The sequence below is a fragment of the Alosa sapidissima genome, chromosome 20, assembly GCF_018492685.1.
Source record: "Alosa sapidissima isolate fAloSap1 chromosome 20, fAloSap1.pri, whole genome shotgun sequence".
NCBI lineage: Eukaryota > Metazoa > Chordata > Actinopteri > Clupeiformes > Clupeidae > Alosa > Alosa sapidissima.
Genome location: NC_055976.1, coordinates 10,540,247 through 10,562,905, shown reverse-complemented (window position 1 = coordinate 10,562,905; position 22,659 = coordinate 10,540,247). Strand labels below are relative to the sequence as shown.

The 22,659-nt window shown below is 45.3% G+C and overlaps 1 protein-coding gene across 6 annotated transcripts; it reads left to right on the top strand.

Annotated features, from left to right (window-relative positions):
* Positions 1-649: 649 nt before the first annotated feature.
* sec24b (SEC24 homolog B, COPII coat complex component) lies at positions 650-22,628 on the top strand. 6 transcript variants are annotated; one of them, XM_042074657.1, is made up of 24 exons: positions 650-975; positions 2,158-2,799; positions 3,157-3,315; positions 4,022-4,147; positions 6,016-6,099; positions 6,625-6,782; positions 7,699-7,880; positions 8,602-8,704; positions 9,991-10,114; positions 10,830-10,939; positions 11,438-11,550; positions 12,090-12,208; positions 12,374-12,429; positions 12,647-12,853; positions 13,114-13,237; positions 13,773-13,931; positions 14,308-14,481; positions 14,644-14,754; positions 16,661-16,836; positions 17,607-17,744; positions 20,134-20,238; positions 20,692-20,784; positions 21,365-21,468; positions 21,718-22,628. In XM_042074657.1, the coding sequence occupies exons 1-24, from the start codon at positions 882-884 to the stop codon at positions 21,830-21,832; spliced, it is 3,576 nt and encodes a 1,191-aa protein (XP_041930591.1). In that variant the 5' UTR covers positions 650-881; the 3' UTR covers positions 21,833-22,628. The 6 variants fall into 6 exon arrangements, with proteins under 6 accessions (XP_041930591.1, XP_041930589.1, XP_041930590.1 ...); XM_042074655.1 differs by having other exon boundaries at positions 8,602-8,713; XM_042074656.1 differs by having other exon boundaries at positions 651-975; positions 9,988-10,114.
* Positions 22,629-22,659: the final 31 nt, after the last annotated feature.

Sequence of the window (22,659 nt, the reverse complement as noted above, 5' to 3'; positions counted from 1 at the left end):
TTACAAGTCCAGAGTGCTAACCAGTGGGCCACGGCCGCCCAAAAGTATTCAGTCCAGCAAAGGAAAATAAACGCTCTACTGGAGCAGAAGACGGAATGATGTTATTGAACAACAAGGTTTTTGGTGGATACTGTTCCAAGGATGGCAAGTCCTTCCTTTGGAACGGTATCACAGGGGCTTGATCATGCGTGGGTGCCACAGACAGAGACAAAGATTTCGTGCTTTATAGATAGTTAGATAGATTTCATCACAGTGTTTCATAGAAAGTATTTTACAGTATTTTGAAAATACAAAAATACACAACACTGAAGTATTTTGATACAAAATACGAAGGCATTTTCATCATCTCAATAAAATACAAATTACAAAATAGTATTTTGTATTTGAAATACATTATTTTAAATACATGTATTAGAAATACTGCCCATCATGGGCCTACTCTGGAGGATCCAATGTGCATCTTGGCTGGCAGGCCTACACCTGTGGACATGTGTTTCACGCGTAACCTCTCTCTAATAGCCTAATATTGGCTGGTCATAATACATTGTCACAGTTGGTAATTTTAGTAAATTATTACTAGGCTACCATAGGCCTATATGCTGGCCTATCCAAATCTATATAGCATTTTAGCAGTGATCTGTTTGAATCTCATGCATAAGCCTAGATTCCATTGTAGTCTTTTATTTTGAAGAGCAAAATGAGATCAACTGAGCTAGCTAGCATAGCAAGTTGGTGGTCTCTGCCTCAGCCTTAATCACAGTCAGCTCTGAAGCTAACCTGATAGCTAGGTTAGGAGGCATCAGTGGTGACAACTCTCCTTTCCCTGTCATAACGTTACCCGTATGCATATTTCATCGACATAGAACTTACTTGGCAGAGAGATGTCGGCGCCGGGGCACACGAATTTGAACACTTCTGTCAATTACAGTTTGAACGCAACCCAGAATGGTGGATCGGCTCCTCCGTATCAGAACGGTAAAACGGCCCTTGGTTGTGGAGATTAAGGCCTTGTTAAATGCTTGTTGAGATGGATAGAGAGAACGTGAGCTAACTAACGTTAGCTAACGTTTGCTATGCTAGCTATGCACCTCGCTGTTCAAAGTAATGTATCTCAATGTGTGTCTGGTATAGCTGTCAGTTATTTTCATACCTAAATCTATCATTATGGTGGCCAATCAACCGAGGGCATACAATGTTTAAATGCATTATTTCAGTCTGTCATCCTTTAATTGTGCGAATAGTCGTGCTAGATACGTTGCCATTCTCAGCTAGCATCAACGAAGAGCCAGTAGCTTCTAATAGATTTACAATGCTTTGCTATGGAGGTTGCTAAGCACCCTGAGCTGCTGTGCAGTGCGTTAACGTTACCGTTAGCTGCATTTACCAACGAAGCTGTCCTCTAGCCAGGTTGACTTATCACAAAATTACAGTTGTGAAGACAAATACGAGCTTCATCTTCTGACAGTTTTCCTAAAAAGAGCTCTAACGTTAAGTCCATAAGACGCCAAGGGAAAAGCTGATAATGTTGTGACAGGTGTATGATGATGGCTAGCAGCTAATTGAAACTGCTAGAAGCTAACGTAAACCTTAACGTTAGACAGTGCCCACTAGCTAGGACTGGCTAATGTCATGGCTGTTAAAACACCCATTAGTGCTAGTCTGGGTAGGTGATGCATAATTCCACATCCTTTTAATACCTGGATAATATTTCGCTGTTAGCATAATGTTAGTGTTAGGCTCGATATCTAGGATAGAAGTTACTAGTTAACTGTTAGCTAGCTATGTACCCTAGGATAAGTAAGCTAGCGGTAATTATGACTGCGTTATGATAAGAGAATGAAAGCAGAGGAAAAAAAACGTTATTCTTGAGTGGAACAAAAAACACGCATGTTTTAGATGGTATCAGCAAAGATTTCAGTTATTCGTGTAATCAGGGTGTCAGGAGTAACAACGTTTAACAAACTGAGTTAACATTGCAGATATAGCCACTGTTTAGCTCTCTGGCTAAAGCCATTAGACTCCCCATTAATGTCATTTTGTGGTGTTTTGCATTGTGTAGACATGGAAATAAGACAAGTAATAATGATAATAACAAAAGTGCTCGAGAAACAGTTGGTTATCATCAGATGTATTCAATCATAAAATACTCTTTTGTAGGTCCTGCGCAATCATACCCCTCAACGTATCGAGCTACCCCTCAACATTACCCCTCAAGTACCGGACATTGTGTACCAGCCTCTGGCAAAATTCCAGTTATGAACAATGATTACGGTAATTACTATAGCCAACACCAACCCCCTTTGCCACCTGCTGCTGGGGCAGTCACAGCCCCCTCATCATATGGGGTTCCCCAGGGATCCCTGCCTCCTTCGCTGCCCTACAACACGGTCAACACCCCAGCCTCCACCGGAGCGCCACTGCATCCAGCAGCTTACCAGCATCCCTACACTATGCCTTCCGCCTATTATGGACAGCAATACCCAGTGTCCCAGTCGCAGCAACCAAATCTAATGCCGGTGTCCAGTGGAGCAAACAATGGAGCTCCCCTGTACCCCATTGTGTCATACCCCTCGGCTCCAGGAAGTAGCCAGTACGGCACACTCCGATCTTCTCAGGCCCCCATGGGACCTGGACCTGTTTCAGGCCCCAGTGCAACTGTGCCCCCTAGCCCAGCTACTGGACAGTCCATGCCCATGGGAAACGGACCTACTCCCCCCACATCAGCCATTCCTGCTCACCCGGGGTATGGAGCTGCTCATTATTGCCAACCAGCAACAGTTAATGGACAGACAAATGCACGTAAGTATCCGAAGGGTTGGTGAATGAATGAATGAAGCATGGCAATGTCAGTAGTGAACACAGTGTCTAAAAGTCACAAATTGCTGTCAAAATTGGTTTACGGAAGGCTCTCTTGCCAGATCATTTATTTTGGGTGGAGCGTCAGCCGTGTTGTAGCGGCACCTTCAATTTTGTGAGGAAGCCGATGACCAACACAGGAGCGCAGCAGTGTTTACTGACACTCCACCAGAAACATATGAGCTGGCTGAGGCATAAACCGAAATTCTGAGACACTTACACAATCTTAAAAACTATAACAAATCTTAGATGTGCACTAAGGAAAGTCCTCCTTTTTTTTGCTGGTTTTCTTTGTGACAGTCCAAATTCAAACAATGCAACATTATGACCAAAACATCCATGGTCAAACGACCTATTCCTATGGAGGGATACCGCCCAAAACAGAGGGCCCTGACGGAGACCGGACGCTTTCAGGAACCCCATCCACCTCAGTACACTCCTCACCAGGCCACCAGCCAGGTAAATATAATTTAATTATGCTTAAAATGGACATACACGGAGTTCTTTTAAATTTAGCATATTTGTTTCACAATTTCTTCACAAATGGACAAATTAGAAGAAGGTAATTATTATGTTTTCACAGGTGTATGTGGATGCTGCATGTTACCACTGATGTAGTTCTAAAATGCCATTTCACTACATGTTTTATAACAGTAACTCTATGTATGTATGTGACAAATAAAAATCCTTGAGACCTTCAACCTTGAAAATTGGGAGTCCATTGATGACTGAGTGTCATATAGAGATCATATAAAGAGTGTGTTTGTGTGCTTACCTGCTCATAACACAGGTGCACGCCAGATGTTCTACATGTAACAAACGATAGATATTTTCACTCCTCTCTCGCTTATAGATTTTAAAATATACTCTTACTTGCCATTATGGCAGGTACACTTTAGTTTGTTCTACTTTCATAAGTGGTCTTGGATGTGTGCTTGGCTTGGCACCATTCATATTCTCTATGAACTTTTTCTTGGGATACCTTTAATCTTTGCCTAACTCATGAAAAACCATTACCCATGAGGTGGCCGTCCTGTGTGTGTGTGAGAATAAACCTCCTGGCCCACCTGCGTCCATGTTGACCAAGCACTCCTGCATTTTATCCCCCCCCCCCCTCACTCTACGATGACATCTCATCTGTTTTTGTGCCCTTCCTTTCCCACAGGCCTGCCGTCCAGATATATTACAAATAGCGGGGTTAGCTCCGCCCCTGTTGCATCCGCCACACCCGCTGGACACTCCTCTTCGAGCTCAGAGGACGAAGACGACGAAGATGAGGATGAGGAAGCAGGTCGGCTTCAGCTTGTTATCCCGATCCCCCTCTACCACCCCGCCTCATCCTCCTTCCTCCATCTTTCCCCTGACCCTTCACTTACCCACCATATGTTCACCGCACTGCATAGACATGTTCTCTGTTCCACACCAACTCATTGTTATGATTGTATCCTATTGCCGCCACCCCTTCATTCACATTGGCTTGTTTGCTTGCCGCCCTGCCTCCGCTCATGTTATCATCTCACCCCTTCATGTTCCCGCCTTCATGCTGTCTGTCACATGTCTGGGTCACGCCCATTTACAGTGGCCTCAGGAAGTTTACCGCTCATTTTTCACTGCTTCTTCGCCGCGCCAAGCCGACTGCTCTGGTAGATTTTTGTTCGTCATAGTGTTGGGATTTCTTGTGTGGGAGGGTTTGTGGAATTGGGTGTCCCAAGACAACAAAGAGCTCAAGAATGGAAGGAATCTTCACAAAGAACCAGGAGGGAAAAGAAGAAACTAGTGGTTTCCCACAACTCATTTCATGAGTCACTCTAAAACAGCTCCACTTTCCACCGCTGTTTCACCCTTACATTGGATCCAGCTGTTTTTCCCTAGTTGAACTTGGCTCGTGAAAAATCCCACAACCTTTCGACCCCAGTGGCCGACACAGAAACGTATTAATGTACGGTTCATGTGGGTGGGCCATTCATTCCAGCTCTTTTTCCATCCAGTGACATAGTGTGTGTGTGGGGGGGGGGGGGGGGGGGGGTGTTTGCTGGGACGGAGGGTGGGGGGTGAAGTGTTATTGCAGCCCCCCCTGGGACAGTGGGTCCTCACTGGGGTGTTTTAAATTTAGCCCGTCTCTAATGAAGCTCTTGTTCTGAACTCATCAAGCGACTCCCAGCGGGAATAGCTTCCACACGGTCATGCTGCCCTGCTCACATTCACCCTAGTTTAATTGTCATAAGAAAAGTGTTTGGTTTTGGTTTCCTTCACACTCCATTAAGCCTCCAGCACCACTGGCTGTTTAATTACTACATGCACTGTTTTTTTGTTTTGTTTTTTTACACCTCCACTGTCCGACCCCCCCCCCTCCATTCTCCGAGCAGGGCAGTTAATCCACTAAGGTGATAGGTTTAGCCAGGGATAACTGGGGCTCAGCCAATGAGCACTCGTCTTCTTCGTCTTCATCTCCCTGATGTGTTTGTCACTCGCTCCCTCCGCCGCACTTTCTCGAACCTTCTGCTGGCTACACTAACGACCTAGTCGTCCCACCTCTTTGCTTACTGTCTACACACACACACACACACACACTCACACAATTACTGGATTAAGGAGCTCCACAGGTCTCTCGCAGCATTGGGGCGAGGGTGTCTGTATTGCTGTCCTCTCTGGTCCCTCGTCATTTTTAGAGAGAGGGGGTGCTGACATGGCTGCTGTGTGGACGATGGAAGGTGGCAGTATCCTGGACGCTGAATGTGGCTTGGGCAAGGCGCCCGAGGGGCTACGACAACCGCAGCCTGTGTTTCAGCGTGTTACTTATAGTAGTTTGATTGTAAATAGTGTGTGTTTGTGTGAGAGAGTGTCTTCTGTGTGAAGGTTTCTGTAGTGTACTGTGGAGTGCAATTAATATAATGGTTTGGGATGGAGATTAGTAAGTGTGGTCAGTTGGTCTGTATGTGCATCTCAACACAGTGCTTCACTTCAGTGCTATTGTGCCTTAATGTGTTTTTATGTAGGGGTGTGTTGTTTGTAGGCATGTGTTGCATAGGTTGAATGTGTGTGTGTTGGTTTGAGTTGAGAGATTAATATCTCTCTCTCTCTTTCTGTGTGTGTGTGTGTGTGTGTGTGTGTTCTCGTGTGTGTGTGTGTGTGTGTGTGTGTGTGTGTGTTCTCTCTCAGGTGCAGACAGCTCCTCCAGCACTACTGGCAGTGCCTCCCCTGTGCCCAACAGCTATGAGTCCCTGGAGGGTGGGAGTTACGCAGGTGCCCTCACCTCACTCTTTATCTCTCCTCTCTCCAGCTGGTGTTGGCCCTCTGCTTTCTTCTGTGTCTATCATGTCAGCTCTCTCTCTTTAGAAACAGCTCTCTCATTACATTTTATGCATGGGGATAATATTGCACTCTAAATTGATTGATTGATTATGGGGATTTCTTTTTATTGACATGAACCCAGGAGAGACTGTGGTGACAAAATGCAGGAATGCAAGATACAAATCTTGCTGTTGTATTGCAGTTGATAAACAAACGGGTGCATAATTTGAGCACACGCTGTGCTGTTCCCCCTTTTTCTCTTTCACTTCTCCAAGTCTCTCATCCACTCTCCCTTTGTTTCAAATCAGTTTTTTTTATTTTTTATATAAGTTCACATTTAAGTTCCATGCAATGTATTGAAGGGACTCAAATGTCGACACAGTGTATGTATCAAAAACAGCATACACAAAGCAATTATTAAAGCTCACATCTCTCTTTCTTTCTTTCTTCCTTTCTTTCTTTTTCTCTCTCTCTCAGACCCAGCATCCATTCCACCCCATGGGGATCCGTCGCGGCAGGCTCCTTTTGGCTACTCGTACCCGCCCATGCAGCCCAACTACATCCAGACAGCTCCCAGGTCAAACCCCACCCCCTCCTCAGGCTTCCACCAGCCTGGGTACCAGGACATGTCACAGGTGAGGAGGGGAACCAGACCAAGATCTCTGCTGGTCCGAACCTCAGTGCAGATATGAGTCATAACCAATTCATCTCTGCTGTCTTCACTGTTTGGTTTAGCGTCTTGGGGGAAAAAGCCAGCAAAACAATATCTAGGTTGCCATGGTTTTCTCCAGAAAATGTATCACTTCAGAAACGACAGTTAGTTTCCTGATTTGAGTTAAACAATTTTCACTGGATAGTTTTCTCAACCAGTATGGTTTGAGCAACACTGCTTGATTGGCGGTATTGTCACACTATGTCCACAGTACGAATACTGAGTGAGAGCATATATGTAGGGTGCTGTGAAGTTGCTGGTAAGGGTATTTAGTAAGGGTAAGGGTGTTTAGGGATAGACAAAAGTTAAGGGTGGTAGATGGGTGGTAGATAGTCTGTAGGGAATTTATATTAAACAGTAAAGCACTAGCCATTAAAATGAAATGTTAGTTCTCTATTCAAAGTTTTGTTTACCTTTTGTATGTGAACTCCCATGACATAACCCCTTGAAAAGCAAGGAGCCTGAACTGACTGTGACAAAAAATTGTAAAATCATTTGACTTTTTAAACTAGCTTCTAAATGCATGTTATTGTGTCCCAAAATCAATGGTGCCTTTATGGCCAAGTCATGTGGATGAACAGTATATGATATAAATAATAATGTTCTATTCATACAAGTAATTGTAAAAAATAACTAACAAAGAGACTGTAATATGTCTCTCTTCTCTAAGGCTAATAGTGAAGTTTTAAGAGCTTGCTTTAAACTACCATCTGAGGAGGCTATTGTACGCACGACCCTGTTGCTGTGTTGCAATGATAAATGTAGGCTACTCTGGAAGCCTGCAGTAGAGGTTTGTGGTCCTCGCGTCTCTAAGTAATCGGTGTGTCTGGGTGTCCCAGCCTTTCCCCAGCATGTCCCAGCTGTCGGCGGCCCTGGGCGGCCTGAGCGCGCCCGAGCTCACTGTGGACAGCCTGCGGCCCGTCAACCTGCTGCAGGAACGCAACATCCTTCCCCCCACCCCCACCGCCCCGCCCGAACCCAACCTCAGCGCCGACCTCAAGAATGTCAACTGCCACCCTGAGTAAGGCCAGATGCCCAAAACCACTGTATGTTTGTGTGTCTGTTTACATCTGGGTTCAAGTATGTGTTGTGTGTGTGTGTGTGTGTGTTTGCTTCTCTATGTGTGTGTTTTCTTATTTGTATTTAAACTTGAATCTGCATACCTAAGAGCACAGTGTATCTAACACTCCCATCGAACCACTCATACATATTTAACTAGTCACAATGACGTACACAACTAGTCATTACTATGAAACAACTTGTCACCATTCTACGCTCTTGTTGTAACACGCATTATTAAAAGTGATAAAATGCACACCTGGTAATTATAGAAGAATTTTATGAAATCACTGAAATGCACACCCCCCCCGAGGTGTCAATATATTTTATTTATCTGGTACTTTTCCTCACACACACACACACACACACACACACACAAACACAAACACAGCCTTGGCTTTCAGAGAAAAATAGTCCTGGTCTGATCATTAATTCATAGCACCTGGCACCCATCTCAGTACATTTCACTGACCAAGCAGAAATACAGCCGTCAGAATTAGCCTCAGGCTACATATTTTAAGGTTTCCATTTATCCTTTCTCTCTCTCTCTCCATTTCTCCCCCCCTGTCTCTCTCTCTGTCTCTCTCTCTCTCTGTCTCTCTCTCTCTCTCTCTCTCTCTCTGTCTTTCTCTCTGTCTCTCTCTCTGTCTCTCTTCGTCTCTCTCTGTCTCTCCATCTCTCAGCACGTTCAGGTGCACGCTCACCAACATCCCCCAGACCCAGGCCCTGCTGAACAAAGCCCGGCTCCCACTGGGCCTCCTGCTGCACCCCTTCAGAGACTTGAGTGTGAGTTCTGTGAGTTATCGTTCCCTTTCAATCCCATTACTTTATACAACAGCGGGGGGCCACAGCTAGCTTTAGTGTCAGTTTGCGAGATCACTTTTAATGATGTGGCTCTATAGAATAACTGTGGCCCAGAGGTAGCTTTACCATGATGTTAATGAATGATCTTGTGTATTGTGTTAACATTATTATGGTCACCAAAGTCCTTTTAGGCAAGTCCCTCCACTTGGCCGCCATATTGTAACGCTTTTTGGGCACTTATCGGGCATCTATTTCGGGCAGAACTGTGCGTGCGCAAGGCTTCACAAATCACGACACACAAACCTCGCTCGAGCTGCGAGATCACAACACATGATTGCAGGACTTAAAGTGTTCAAGCACCGTGCCTGAATTCAGCTGTTATGCATAAGATTTGAAAATAGGCAATGAGACTACAGTATGGCGTCGTCATAAATACTCATATCTTCAGGCACAGACATTTTTATTGATTTAAGCCCTGTGATTGGCATGATGTATTCACAACATAACCACATGATTGCCACAATGTATTAACATGTCTCCTCATTAGAAAGTCTCTGCTGTCACATACATTTTTGTTGCTCTGATTTGGCAACATGGCTAATTGGATGGCAAGAAAAATGAAAATGTTTAGCCTGTGTAGTGATCTCCCCCTTTCTTAGTCTGTCTTTCACCAGACCAAGCTCAATCTTTTAAGATTGAACATTGGTCTGGGGAGTCCGCTATGTATTTTCTACTGCATAAGAGGTGTGATCAACAGGTATAGTTCAAATGACTCTGTACGTAATTGGATAGTCATTCACCAATCTGACCAACGAACCGGGTGACGTTTGCAGAGCGGCGTGAACTCCAGGCTCTCCCGCTATCGTCATTATTTTAAACCTGCCAATAGCGCGCCAGGTGGATAAGCCAGCTTGTGAAATTGTAACGGAAGCAGCAGAAAAAGATGCACAGGGTTCAGAAAAAGATGTACAGGTTTCCAGCCTGAGCTGCAGGGCGAAAAAGAAATCGCCGGCAGATCATGGTTAGTTCACCCAGCCTACCCCTTTCTCAGTGGAGGCAAACATTGAGACTCGGGGCTGGTTTTCCATTGATTAAGTTTAGTGCTTGACTAAGACAGAACTCAAGTGAAGATCTCTGTTGAAAATATAGATATTTTTAATCCATATATAACTAACTAGCCCTCGGTCACCTAAATTCTCTGCTCCACTCTTGTGGACCATCACTAGTGTCCAATGTTTTGAAGCCTGCCCTCTGCTTCTTGGCAGCAGCTACCAGTTATCACCTCCAACACCATAGTGCGCTGCCGTTCGTGCCGGACCTACATCAATCCTTTCGTCTCCTTCCTGGACCAACGGCGGTGGAAATGCAACCTGTGCTACCGGGTGAATGATGGTACGTCGATCTAAACATCTCTTCCTCTAAGACAGACTTTTGACAGTTTTTTTAGCTCTGGCTTTAGCGGTGTCCTGAACAAACAGGGGAGAGACTATACGTCTATACGTCAATAAACACTTTGCCTGCGGCACCATTTTAGAGAGCCTTAGACGGTTCACAGCTCTTTGTGTTCTCTTGGTGCTGAGCTGGGTGTTGGCGCTTGCTGTTTGTGTTTTGACTGGTGGTAGTTAGGGTTCTGGAAGGTGAGCAAGGTACCAAGCAAGAGGTGGTCATATCCTGGTTGCGGGAGGCAAGGCGCTGATTCATCTGGAGTGTGAAATGGGTGTGAGGGAAGTCAGGGTAATGGAATTAGAGAACTGATACATACATTGGTCATCTTGTTGGTAGTCTTTCTATTTAAAATGTTTTAAATGTAATTAAAATAATGATTTAAAGTAAGAACAGTCTGCTTTCCTGTGATTTATTTTAGTGTGTGTACTTGTATTTATGTGAATAGCAGGTGCTATGTCATTGTAGTTAACGGAAGCCTTTGTTGTACAAATCGGTTGTACAAAACATGTGGAGATATTAGTCACCGCTGTAGTAGATGCATTTTCAGTGAATCGCCACACTAGTGATTTGCCACCAAAACGCTGTTTAATCTCTAACTTGGCCTAAGCCCTTTAATCCTGAAGCAGAGAAGCGTGACGAATAGATTGCTCATTTCTTCCAGTTCCGGATGAGTTCATGTACAACCCAGTGACCCGCTCGTACGGCGAGCCGCACAAAAGGCCGGAGATCCTCAACTCCACCGTCGAGTTTATCGCCTCCTCGGATTACATGGTGAGTCCTCTATGAGTCTGGCTCGCTGGAAGGGTCAGTACCAATTAAACAATACAGTCAGTCGGTCATTAAAGGTTTCTCATCAGCACTCTGTCACCTCATCTTTCACCACATGTTATCATACACCATCCTTTTTGGTCATCAATTTTTTTTTGTTTTATTAATCAAAAAGTTCTACTTGTGTTCCTTTACGGTGATGAAATGATAACGGAGTTTAATGAACAGATCGTTGCAATAGAAAAAATATATCAGCATCAGATTGACTGATAAGAAATTTCTCTCAGGTAGCAGCCTGCAGGGTAAATGAGGTCTACTCACTAATGAGTGTTTTAATGGTGGAAGACGTAGGCCACATCTCTGTGCTTAATTGGATAAGAGTCACGTTGAGGGCAGAGACCCTTTCTTCTCTCCTCACCTCCACCGTCATTCATTTTTCTTTTCACAGGTTTCATTTCTTACTCTGTCGCTTTTCTCATTCCTTTTCCTCCCTCTATCTAGTTGCGGCCGCCTCAACCAGCGGCCTACCTGTTTGTGCTGGACGTGTCTCATAACGCGGTGGAGGGAGGCTACCTGAATGTCTTCTGTCAGTCCCTACTAGACAACCTGGACAAGTGAGTGCTCCCACTCCAATATCTGGGATGTGCCGGAACCACAACCAGTGCCGCCCCCTATTTGCAGTGCACACAAGTGTGTTCTATTCATGAAAACTAAGGTTGCCTTCCGTTTAACGAGTGCGATAACTCCCCCCTAGCCCTGACCCAGCTGGTCTCATTACATTTTTGTTTGCAGACCTGGGTCCATTTATGTCATAAACTCTAGCTTCTATTTACCAATATGGCTTGGCAACGTCGCAAAAAGGGCAGTTTATTTCCTGGTTTTGGAACAAACCGTAGCCCAGACCACTGTTTTCTAATGGACCCAGGTCTGTAGACGGGTTCGGTAGTCTGCGTTCACATTACCAAAATTAACCAAACCATCGGTCCATACGAACTTGGGTACGAACCAAATGGTCTAGTCGTGAATGCACCCGAAGAGCTGTTGTTTGTTGTGTCATAAGATGACTACGGAACATGAAAATTGGATGACTACGGAACATGAAAATTAATTAAGCTTACCTTAACTTAATTTCCTTATGCCTAACATGTTCTAGGTTGCCAGGGGATACGCGCACACGAGTGGGCTTCTTGACATTTGACAGCACCATTCACTTCTACGACTTGCAGGAGGGACTTTCCCAGCCTCAAATGCTGGTGGTCTCCGATATTGATGGTGCGTCACTAAAACTGGGAATGTTTTTTGTTTGTTGTCCCTGTTCCTCATCTTCTGTTTATTTTTGATGAGTCATAGTGTTGTTTGTAATGTAGTTGTTGTGCCATAAGATATAAATGGCAGGTCTTGACCTATTCACTTTTTGGTTTTTGTTTTGTTTTGTAGATGTTTTCATTCCGACCCCTGACAATCTACTGGTCAATCTGAAGGATAGTAAAGAAGTAAGTTTATCTCATTGAGTTCCTCATATTGCCACCATCATTCAAATAATGTACTGTACTGCACCGGAGGGACTTTTATTTATATATATATATACAGAGAAACATTTAATTGTATATAATGTACTGTATACTCAGCTGTCTCTATTGTGGTTCACGGTTGTGTTTGAGTGTACTAATCAGTGCAGTGTGTGTGTGTGTGTCCTCTGCTGTGTCCTAGCTGGTGAAGGACCTGCTGACTGCCCTCCCCAGCATGTTCGCTGAAACGCGGGAGACCCACAGTGCCTTGGGCCCAGCGCTGCAGGCTGCCTACAAGCTCATGTCCCCTACGGGCGGCCGCGTGTCTGTGTTCCAGACCCAGCTGCCCACCCTGGGGGCCGGCAAGCTGCAGTCCAGAGAGGACCCCAACCAGAGGTCCAGCACCAAGGTAAGGCAACGCTCTACTTCTACCACTACTACTGGTGCTGCTGCTGCTGCTTTGGCTACTGCACATGTGTGTGTGAGTGTCACCAAATTTGGCTGGCCAAGACTTGAAAGGTGTCTGAGATTGTCGCAATCACATTTATGCACACACTTATAGTATCAGTGAAAAGCCTTTGGTGTGGTGCTCCTACACATTCATATGAGCCAGAGAAATTCTGTCATGTCACTTATATATATGTGTGTGTGTTTGTGTGTGTGTTGTAGGGGGTTCCGCACCTGGGACCAGCCACTGACTTCTACAAGAAGCTTGCCCTGGACTGCTCTGGGCAGCAGATAGCTGTGGACCTCTTCCAGCTCAGCTCTCAGTATTCCGACCTGGCAACATTAGGTACCTCTCCCACCACTGCCTACTGTAGATAGTGCCAACCTGCTTTACCCGCTCCCACACTCGGGTCAAAGCGACCTCAAGGACACACCCACCTTTCATTTTTTCTTTGTTTTCATATCAGAAACACATACCCATATACACTCACCCACACTCACACTCACAGACATCCGTATTTGTACACTCGTACTTACTCACACACACAGTATTAAAGGTTCTCTAAGTCTTGTTACACGGTTTCTGAGCTAGAACATTTTTTTGTCACATACAGCAAACATCTCCTCGTGATGTGCTAGCTGCCTGTCCCCTGAATACACTGTAAAACAAAACAAAAACACAGTCCCTGTGGACAGCCCAGGCTCCCAAAACTGCAACAAAAACAGCCTGGTCCAGCCTGGACCATGAAACATAACAAACTGTGTTCCAGCCAATCACAACGAGATGCGCAATCATGACCGTTTCCGTTGCACGGGAGGGACTATTAACTATGACGGGAATTAACCAAGTGTTCTTTGCTTTCCTTTTGTTGTGTCTGTAGCTTGTGTGTCCAAGTATTCCGCCGGCAGCATCTTCTACTACCCCACATTCCATCACATGCACAACGTAGCCCAGCGGGACAAGTTCCGGAAAGATCTGGATCGCTACCTCACCAGGAAGATTGGCTTCGAGGCAGTCATGAGGATACGCTGCACTAAAGGTGAGCCCACCCAAGACCATCATTGGTATCCATAACTAACCTAACACCGTGCCCAGCCACCAGAGATGCAGAATGTACACATACGGATATTTATAGCCCACTAAGACATATAGGGCATGCTGTAGTCATGCAGATTTCAGTATTGCGAAATGTGTTCTCAATATGTTCAAATCATGTATTTATTTGGGAAGATTTGCTGTGTCATGGCAATTACTTTGTCATCAATCTACTCGACTAAATTGCACAGTACTCTGATATGCATTCCTTTTATAAAATGATGAAAATGTTTTGCGCTGCTTCTCAGCTTGACGTAAATGCACACCGTTGTTGGTATTGGCCGTCTTGAGACATTTGTTCTTCTCCTGCTGGCTGACAGGGCTGTCCATCCACACGTTTCACGGCAACTTCTTTGTGCGCTCCACCGACCTGCTGTCCCTGGCTAATGTGAACCCGGACTCGGGCTTCGCCGTGCAGATGTCCATCGAGGAGAGCCTGGCGGACACATCGCTGGCCTGCTTCCAGGCGGCGCTGCTATACACGTCCAGTAAAGGTGAGGAGGAGAGGAGCTCTGAGGAGCTGTGCTGCCACCTGCTGGCCTAAGTTATGTAATGAACACTGTAACATGGTAGATATGAAGAAATTAAGAGAGAGAGTGTGTGTGTGTGTGTGTGTGTGTGTGTGTGTGTGCGTTTCTGTGCCACACTTGTTTCAGGGAAAAGACGGATCAGAGTGCACACGCTCTGTCTGCCAGTGGTCAGCCAGCTGAGCGATGTGTTTGCGGGGGCGGACGTTCAGGCCATCACATGCTTACTGGCTAACATGGGTGAGTGTAAAAACAAACAGGCAGCTCTGTGTGCATGTGTGTGTGAACTGGACATGCCCAGAACACTATGGCTGAATCCCCCCCCCCCCCCAAGGTCTAAGCCCTGAAACCTCACACACTGACATCCATCGTAAGTGGTCAAGTTTGCGACGGTGTAAGGGTTCAAACCGCTAATAACAGGAATGGAATGGGCCAGTATAAAATTGACAACACAAAAAACATGTTGCAAATACGTTTACGTACTTATGTTTTATGGCAGTTGTTTACTGAGGTTTTTTCAAGCTTCCAGCCTCCCTTTGGCTGACCCTGTATTTCACGTCTCAACGCTATGAATTGTAGGCAATTCCCTTGAGTAAAGTGTCCGTGGATGCCGACTGATGAAAAGAGCACAGAAAGGGTGCAAGCGAGCCCTCAAGCACTTCACAGTTTCTCTGTGGGACAGCCCTAAGCCATACCTGTCAACATTTAGCTTTCCAAAAACGGGAGTTTTTTTTTTTCGGGGGGGGGGGGGGGGGGGGTTAGTGTTTGTACCGGATCAGTATTTGCATATTTAACATGTTTCATACACGTGTCTCAACACTGCATTTCGGTCGTTGCTTTTACCGTACCGAAAACCTACGCATGCCAGTTATGTATCCACCTGCCTGCCTGTAGCCTACTTCCAAACTCCAAAGATGCTTGCTGTCAGATTTGGTTCCGAGGACACGAAGTTGCCTGTTGTGTATCAATAACAGTTTATGTGATGTGTTAATCAATTAAATTCCCTACAATTTGACAACAGCTAGTTCTGGAGTAGGTTTTGGGTTGTCTATGACAAAATGGTTGAAATTTAAAGTAAGTAATCGTGTATGTGTAGGGTGTATTTTATACACAATCTGGCAACCTGGGAGATGTCAGACTAACAGAAAAAAATGAATGGATCAATGATTTTAAAATGAAGTTTGTTGGCCATGCAAATTACGGGAGTTTTCCGGGAGAAATAACTAAACAGGAGGGTGCCGGGTGATGAACTTGAAATACGGGAGAAACTCGAGAAAAAAACGGGAGTGTTGATAGGTATGCCCTAAGCCCTTATGAAGTTGCCGGGAACGCGCATCAAAGTGTGTGAGCGTGTAAGGGAAGACATTGAGATTCAGCCTGTCATCTGTTACTGTGCATCCTCAATCACTTAATAGAAGAATCAGTGACTGTTACGATAGGTTAGGGTCACATTGTAGGGCAAGCACTGACTTACAGGCAGGGTTTCAGTGATGTCACTACCTGTGGCTAATTGGTAAATTGAACTGTAACGGTAAATTTAATTGGTAAATTGGCCTGTTTTGTCCCCGCACGTTGCCGCCATTTGTGGACTATATTTTGGTTTTGGAAAAAGCACCATCAAATTATAATAAAAACTTGAACGTGTACGAGAACCATCACTTGGGCTGGCCATAGGGCTACAAGTATCGGAGTACCGGGCCGGGAGCGCGAGGATGCCACAGGTAGGTGACCGCTCTCTGATTCTCCTGCCAAGTTGACATGCACACACACACACACACCACAGTTAGGACCTACTTCCAAGTTTGTGCACCACACGTAGGGCTAGCGTGGAGGGTGGTTCTCAGGTCTTTCTGTGTTTGTTTCTGTTGGTTGCGAGTTGCGGTAGGCTTTTTAGTTTAATTGAACATACCCTAGACAACGAAGAGCTTGAGCCAGGACCGCCTCGTAACAGTGACCAATCACAGTGCAGTCTCCTATGTCTGCATTGGCTTGCCTGTGTGATGACTCTTTGGAGCTGTGTTTGAGGAGCTGCTTTGGGATTATGGTAAATCATTTGCTAAACTCAAATAACAATCTTGCCCTAAATGATTGTGTGTGTGTGTGTGTGTGTGTGTGTGTGTTTGTTTGTGTATGTGTCTCCGAGCAGCTATTGACCGCTCGATCTCGTCAAGCCTGACGGACGCACGGGACGCGCTGGTGAACTCAGTGGTAGACTCCCTGGCGGCGTACCGCGCCAACGGCTCCAACCTGCAGCCGGCCGGCCTCATTGCCCCCGCCTCCCTGCAGCTCTTCCCCCTCTACGTGCTGGCGCTGCTCAAACAGGTGGGGGCACTCTTGCTCACCTACACACTCCTCCAGACAGACAGCACCACAACACATCACATCACAAACACTTAGTCAGTCTTGAGGTGTGTGTGTGTGTGTGTGTGTGATTATACTTGAATTGTGTAATCACATTGAGTTTTGCCTGCATTTCCCAACTGTATATTAGTTCTACCTGTCTGACCAGTTTTTAGCTGGGAGGAATCTCTATGAGTGTGTTGAGGTATTCAGATGGAATGCTATACTCCTAGTTGCCTGTAGCCATTCCTCTTTAATTCGCTCCTTTTTATTATACTTATATAATATAATAAAATATAATATAATACTTATATATTATTATAAGTTATACTTATTGAGTGCCCATAGCGAATTTAGAACTTCCTTTCCTTTTTCTATTGAGACCATAAATATAGCCTTCCCAATAGAACACGTGCAACTGCCCCCCCCCCCCCCCCCCCCCCCAAGCTGCTCTATGCTCTATTTTGTTAAGGGCAAAACCTGGAGAGAGTTGACATTGATATCATTAATGATTAACATTGCACATCCAAACAGTGTCGTAGCCGGCACTGCAATGTCTTGGGTCCCCATTCATACACATGTCCACTGTGAAATGGATTGTGTGAAGGGCTCTGGAGATCATGTAAAGAATACACAATCAGACAGAGACAAAGACAGACAGAGACAAAGACAGAGACAGACGAAGAGTTGTTTGCTTCACACTTACACGTATACTACTGCCTTGTCTGCCCTCCGTCTCGTGCCTCATGCAGAAAGCCCTGCGCACTGGGACCAGCACGCGTCTGGACGACCGCGTCTTCAACATGTGTGAGTTCAAGAGCCAGCCGCTGAGGCACGTCATGCGCCTGGTGCACCCCGACCTGTACCGCATAGACGGCCTGTCTGAACAGGTGAGGGCCCCCAGGCCTCCCCAACACACCTCACATCTATACTTTTACATTTTCATATAGTCAAATGCGTTGTTGTGTGATTGAAAGTACATATGTGATTACTCCATTGGATTCCATATGTGACTTCTCATATGAACACGTTTTTTCTTGTCATATATAGATAGATATGTTAAGTGTGTGCGTGCAATTACTTAATTTGATGAACAGCAAACCGTTTGGCCTCAAGGGTTCCCATGTAGTTCTAGAGTACTGGAGGCTGTTTGTAGTTTTGACTAATAAATTCAAGGGTTCCCATACTCCTGGAAAGTCATGGAAAGTGCTTATGTTAAGATACTAATTATTGAACTAGGGCTGGCCGATATGGCTAAAAAATAATATTGCGATATATTTAGTCTATTTCACGATATACAATATATATCTCTACTGTATATTTAGAAATTTACTCTTTAATTCTTGAATTCTCACTTTCACCCTATGATGTTTTAAATCATACCAGTACGATGCAGTAGGCTAGGCGAAATCATACCTTTCCAATCCCTGCAAATAATGATCTGCATTAAAACAGTACTGGTTATTCACATGTAAAAGCGGGGGTAAGAGTAGTTTTGAACTCTTGCCAGTAGCCTACTATGAAATATTTCTTATAGGGGAAAGTGTGCACGCAAAAATTTCAACACACTTAAATAGGGTACATCAGTTGATCTATTTTAGCCTCTTTGCAGAGGATTCATTAGGGCCCGTTATTTGGCTTTATCATCTTTTCCCTGCCTCCATTGAAAGGCCCCTCTGCCTGTCCACTCTTCAGGATAAACTGTTAAATCGCTTCTCTTTTTGCATGGCTTCATGGCTTTAGTTAATTTTCCAAATACATTTAGAAAATAAATTTAATAAATTTAGTTTGTTCAATTTGTTACTGATATGTCTCTATATGAATGATGATGGCTTACATCGGATAGAAGGTAAGGTAACGGTGTGGTGCATTACTTAATTCGTCGTTCGGTTACTGGTTGATAAATGACACGGTTGCGTTTACGTTTTAAGACAGGTCGTCAGATGTACTCATAGACAGTAGTCTAATCTGCCTCAATGCGCAGATCTCAAGTTTAATTTAAAAGTCGAAATGGAGGAAGCAGAGACGAACATTTAGCACGACAACCACCACTGTTGAACTGAAAGTTTACTTCTCGTCTACACCTAGACGTCACACCCACCTCTGAATACCCTGGGAATCCAGAATTCTTGCTGGAGCCCAATATCAATTTGCTCAGTGAGAGACTCTGGCAATGAGTAATGATGCACGTTACTTTTGCCCCTTGTATCGCGGGAAACCAATCACATCTGTCTATCTGATATAGGCGGGCCAGAAGCAAACTAAACAGATGACAGTCTTAGTGTTATCCGCGTCGAAGTCCGGAATCGGTCAGTAAACATTGGTCGTATAGTGTTATCCAATTGCGTGCAGTGAGATTTTCAAATGCATGCTTGGTGCCGCCCCTCAAGTTGGGCCATTTGGGTCTGGAATCTCCAGGCTATCTTCTGAATAGACTGTTCAGAATTGGTTGGTGAGTGTGTGATGTGCGTTGTTCACGTTGTAACTGAGAGGAAGGGAGAATGGAGAGAGATGGGGACCCAAAATGCCAAAGCAAGTACTGCTGCTTAAAACAATTATGATGGTGAAATGCTAGATATTTGCCATATAACAGTTTAATGTATCTCACGTACAGCAAACTGCGATATATCGAGTATATTCGGTATATCGCCCAACCCTATATTGAACTTATTGTAGTTGAAATGTCCTGGCAAAGAGTGCACAGCCTTGCACATAGTGGTTTTTCACTCTACCATGGGCATCATCTGGAAAACAGCAGGTGTCTGTGGTCAAGGAAGTGACTAAGAATAAGTGCTCAAAAAGAGGAACCGTTGGCCTAGTTATACCACATTCACTGATTAGAGTCTCCCATACACAGATAACAGTTTAAAAACAGAAAGTGCAAAAAAAAATTATTAAATGGAGGTGAAATGTGAGCTTCTTCACTGTGTGAAAACTATTTTGAATACTTTTACTATTAGGCCTCACCAAATTTTAAGCTGTGGGAATTGATTCCATGCAACCAAAATAGTACAATGTGTTTTAAGTGCCCACATTTTGCATAATAACACGTTGCATAATAATAAGACAGTGTTGCTCTGTGCGGTAATGTGTTTTGTTCCAAGGCTTGGGATGAGGTTATTGCTATGAGGAGTGGTTGACATGTTGTGTTATTGGACTGTGGTCCTCAAACACTCTCTGTAGTGGAAGCACACCCACCTCCTCTTGAGACAGTCACAACCTGTTTTTATTTGAAACGGGCCTTCTCACTCTCGCCTTTTTTCTCATCTCTACCTGCAGGGGGCGCTGCATCTGAATGACGCTGTGATTCCTCAGCCTCCCCGGCTGCACCTCACAGCCGAGAAGCTCACCAGGGATGGAGCGTTCCTTATGGACTGTGGCAATGTGAGTACCCCCCCCCCCCCCCCCCCGTCCCTTAACTGATGAAATGAATATGCTAAGCAACAGCTAAGATCTTCTTGAACTGTTCAAAGTGGCAAAGCTTTTGTACACCTCTTTTTGGGGATAGGTGCGTCGGAGATGACCATAGGTCGTAGATCAGTGGTTTTAGAAGAGATCCCGCACATTGTCCATTCTGCATGCAAATATTTAGTAGAATATAGAACACAACGTTTCGGTCTCAGACCTTCATCACGTTGTGTTCTATATTCTAATCTTCTTGAACTGTAAAAATGAGTCAAAAAGTAAAAAAAAACAAATGCATGATTAAGTAATACTGCATGATTGGCTCTTGATTTTGATCAGTAGGCACTGAAGGAATTGTTTGCCAGTTTTGTAAGTTCCCACACATAAGCCAAAACGCGTATTTCAAATCTCTCCTGTTGGCTACTCTCACAGGTGCTTTACCTCTGGGTGGGGAAGAGCTGCAATGAGATGTTCATCCGAGACTTGCTGGGCTGCCCTAACCATGCGTCTATTCCACCTAACATGGTAAGTCATTCAGCACTCATCACTCACCCAAGTGCCTTCTGTGGGTGTTAATACTGGGATCTCAGTCTCACGAAAAGTCTCTTGTCTCACCTACTAAGATATAAAAGCATTGGTATTAAAATATCGTAACATAACACAACTCTAACACATAAGAAAGCATAGAGCTTCTGGTGCAGTTATTGCATCTTTACCACAAGGATTTAGTGTGATGGCTTTTATAGCACATTGGGGGAGATTCAATGTTTGTTTTGGTAAGGATGGGAGTCTCCAATGTAATACTCGTGTGTGTGTGTGTGTGTGTGTGTGTGTGTGTGTGTGGCTGGAGTGGACTTACTCATCCTGAACCACATAATATTTCACCCAGCCACGGAGGAGGCCTGTGGGTTGTGTGGGCAGACGCCGTAGTTGGATATTTGGGATATTTGACATTCAACACCCACACGTTTCCTCCCCTTGGACCGTGGCAAGATAATGTGGAGACACGGTTGTAAAAACAGAGGCAGAAAGAAAGAGTCGTCGAACGGAGAAAAGAAAAGAGTGCGGTACAGATTGTGTTTGTGTTTCTCCGTTCGTGGCTCAGACGCAGATTCCTGTGCTGGAGAACCCGATATCGGAGCAGACCAACGCGTTCCTGAACTGGCTTCAGGAGTCGCGGAGCTTCCAGCCAGCTCTCTACGTGGTCAAGTACGTTCCCAGTATCTTAACGCCTGTCCGTGTCTGTGTCTGTGTCTTGTGTCTTTGACAATGGCATTGTTTGTGTGTGCAACAGCCTGTATGTGTTTATACATGAAAGTATGCACGTTTCATATGTGCATGTCAAGGGTCTCATTTCCACAGAGAGATAAACTCTCCTGGACATCTGTTACTCTGTCTTCGTCAGGCGGCCTGCAGCATTCCATGCATGTAAACACACACCTTGCATTTCCTTTTCAGGGACGAAGCCTCAGCCAAGACCAGCTTCTTCCAGCACCTGGTGGAGGACCGCACCGAGGCGGCCTTCTCTTACTACGAGTTCCTGCTCCACGTCCAGCAGCAGATGACCAAGTAGAGGCGGAGCAGACACAGAGACACAGAGACCGAGGCCACCCACGCACACTCACCCGATCTAACTGCCCCCTCCTCTCCCTTGTCCTGCCCCGACCACCCCTCACCCCACCCTACCCCACCCCACCAGCCCACCCACCCTTTCTCTCCAGCGTTTGAAATCCTAGTTGACGAGGCACATGTTTAGCAGGAAGCCCCTTCTCACCTGAAGGGGACTTTAGTTTAGGAGATTGTTAGGTTGGGGCAGGAGAACTGGGGAGGACACTAAGAAGGACATTTGTGGAAAGAAGAGAAGAGAAGAGAAGAGAAGAGAAGAGAAGAGGAAAAAAGAAACCCTGCCAATGACTTTGTTTTTCCCCTTGTTAATGTTTTTGTGGTGAGTGGAGATGGAAACGGTACAAGCAAAGATGGAGGTGAAGATGGAGGTGGAGCAGACTAAGCAGAGCTCTGGGACAGCTCACTGGACCTCACCCTGGCACGCCCCCCTCCTCCATCCCCCCAACCACCACCACCACCACCATCATCATGTTTCCTTCGCCCACTTCTTCTGTCTCCCCACACACCTGCCCCTGTTCTCCATTCCAAAGGAAACATCCCCTTACCTAATCACCCCCCCCCCCCCCCCCCTTCCTTCCCACCAGGACGTGACTTTGAGGAAGGAAAGATTTCCTAACCCCCCCTTGCGCCCCCTTCATCTTTTAAACACTCCCGTGCAGCTCCTAGTCAGCCCCTCGTCTCCTAGCTCTAACTCCTCGTCTCCTAGTTCTAGCCCCTCGTCTCCTAGTTCTAGCCCCTCGTCTCCTAGTTCTAACACCTCTCCCACCTACTTTT

Excerpts from the sequence above, each read along its gene's own strand:
- sec24b (XM_042074654.1), top strand. The coding sequence starts at position 882 with ATGTCGGCGCCGGGGCACACGAATTTGAACACTTCTGTCAATTACAGT. Across the intron at positions 3,316-4,021 it reads CTCACCAGGCCACCAGCCAG|GCCTGCCGTCCAGATATATT; the intron begins GTAAATATAATT and ends CCTTTCCCACAG. Across the intron at positions 10,940-11,437 it reads TCGCCTCCTCGGATTACATG|TTGCGGCCGCCTCAACCAGC; the intron begins GTGAGTCCTCTA and ends CCCTCTATCTAG.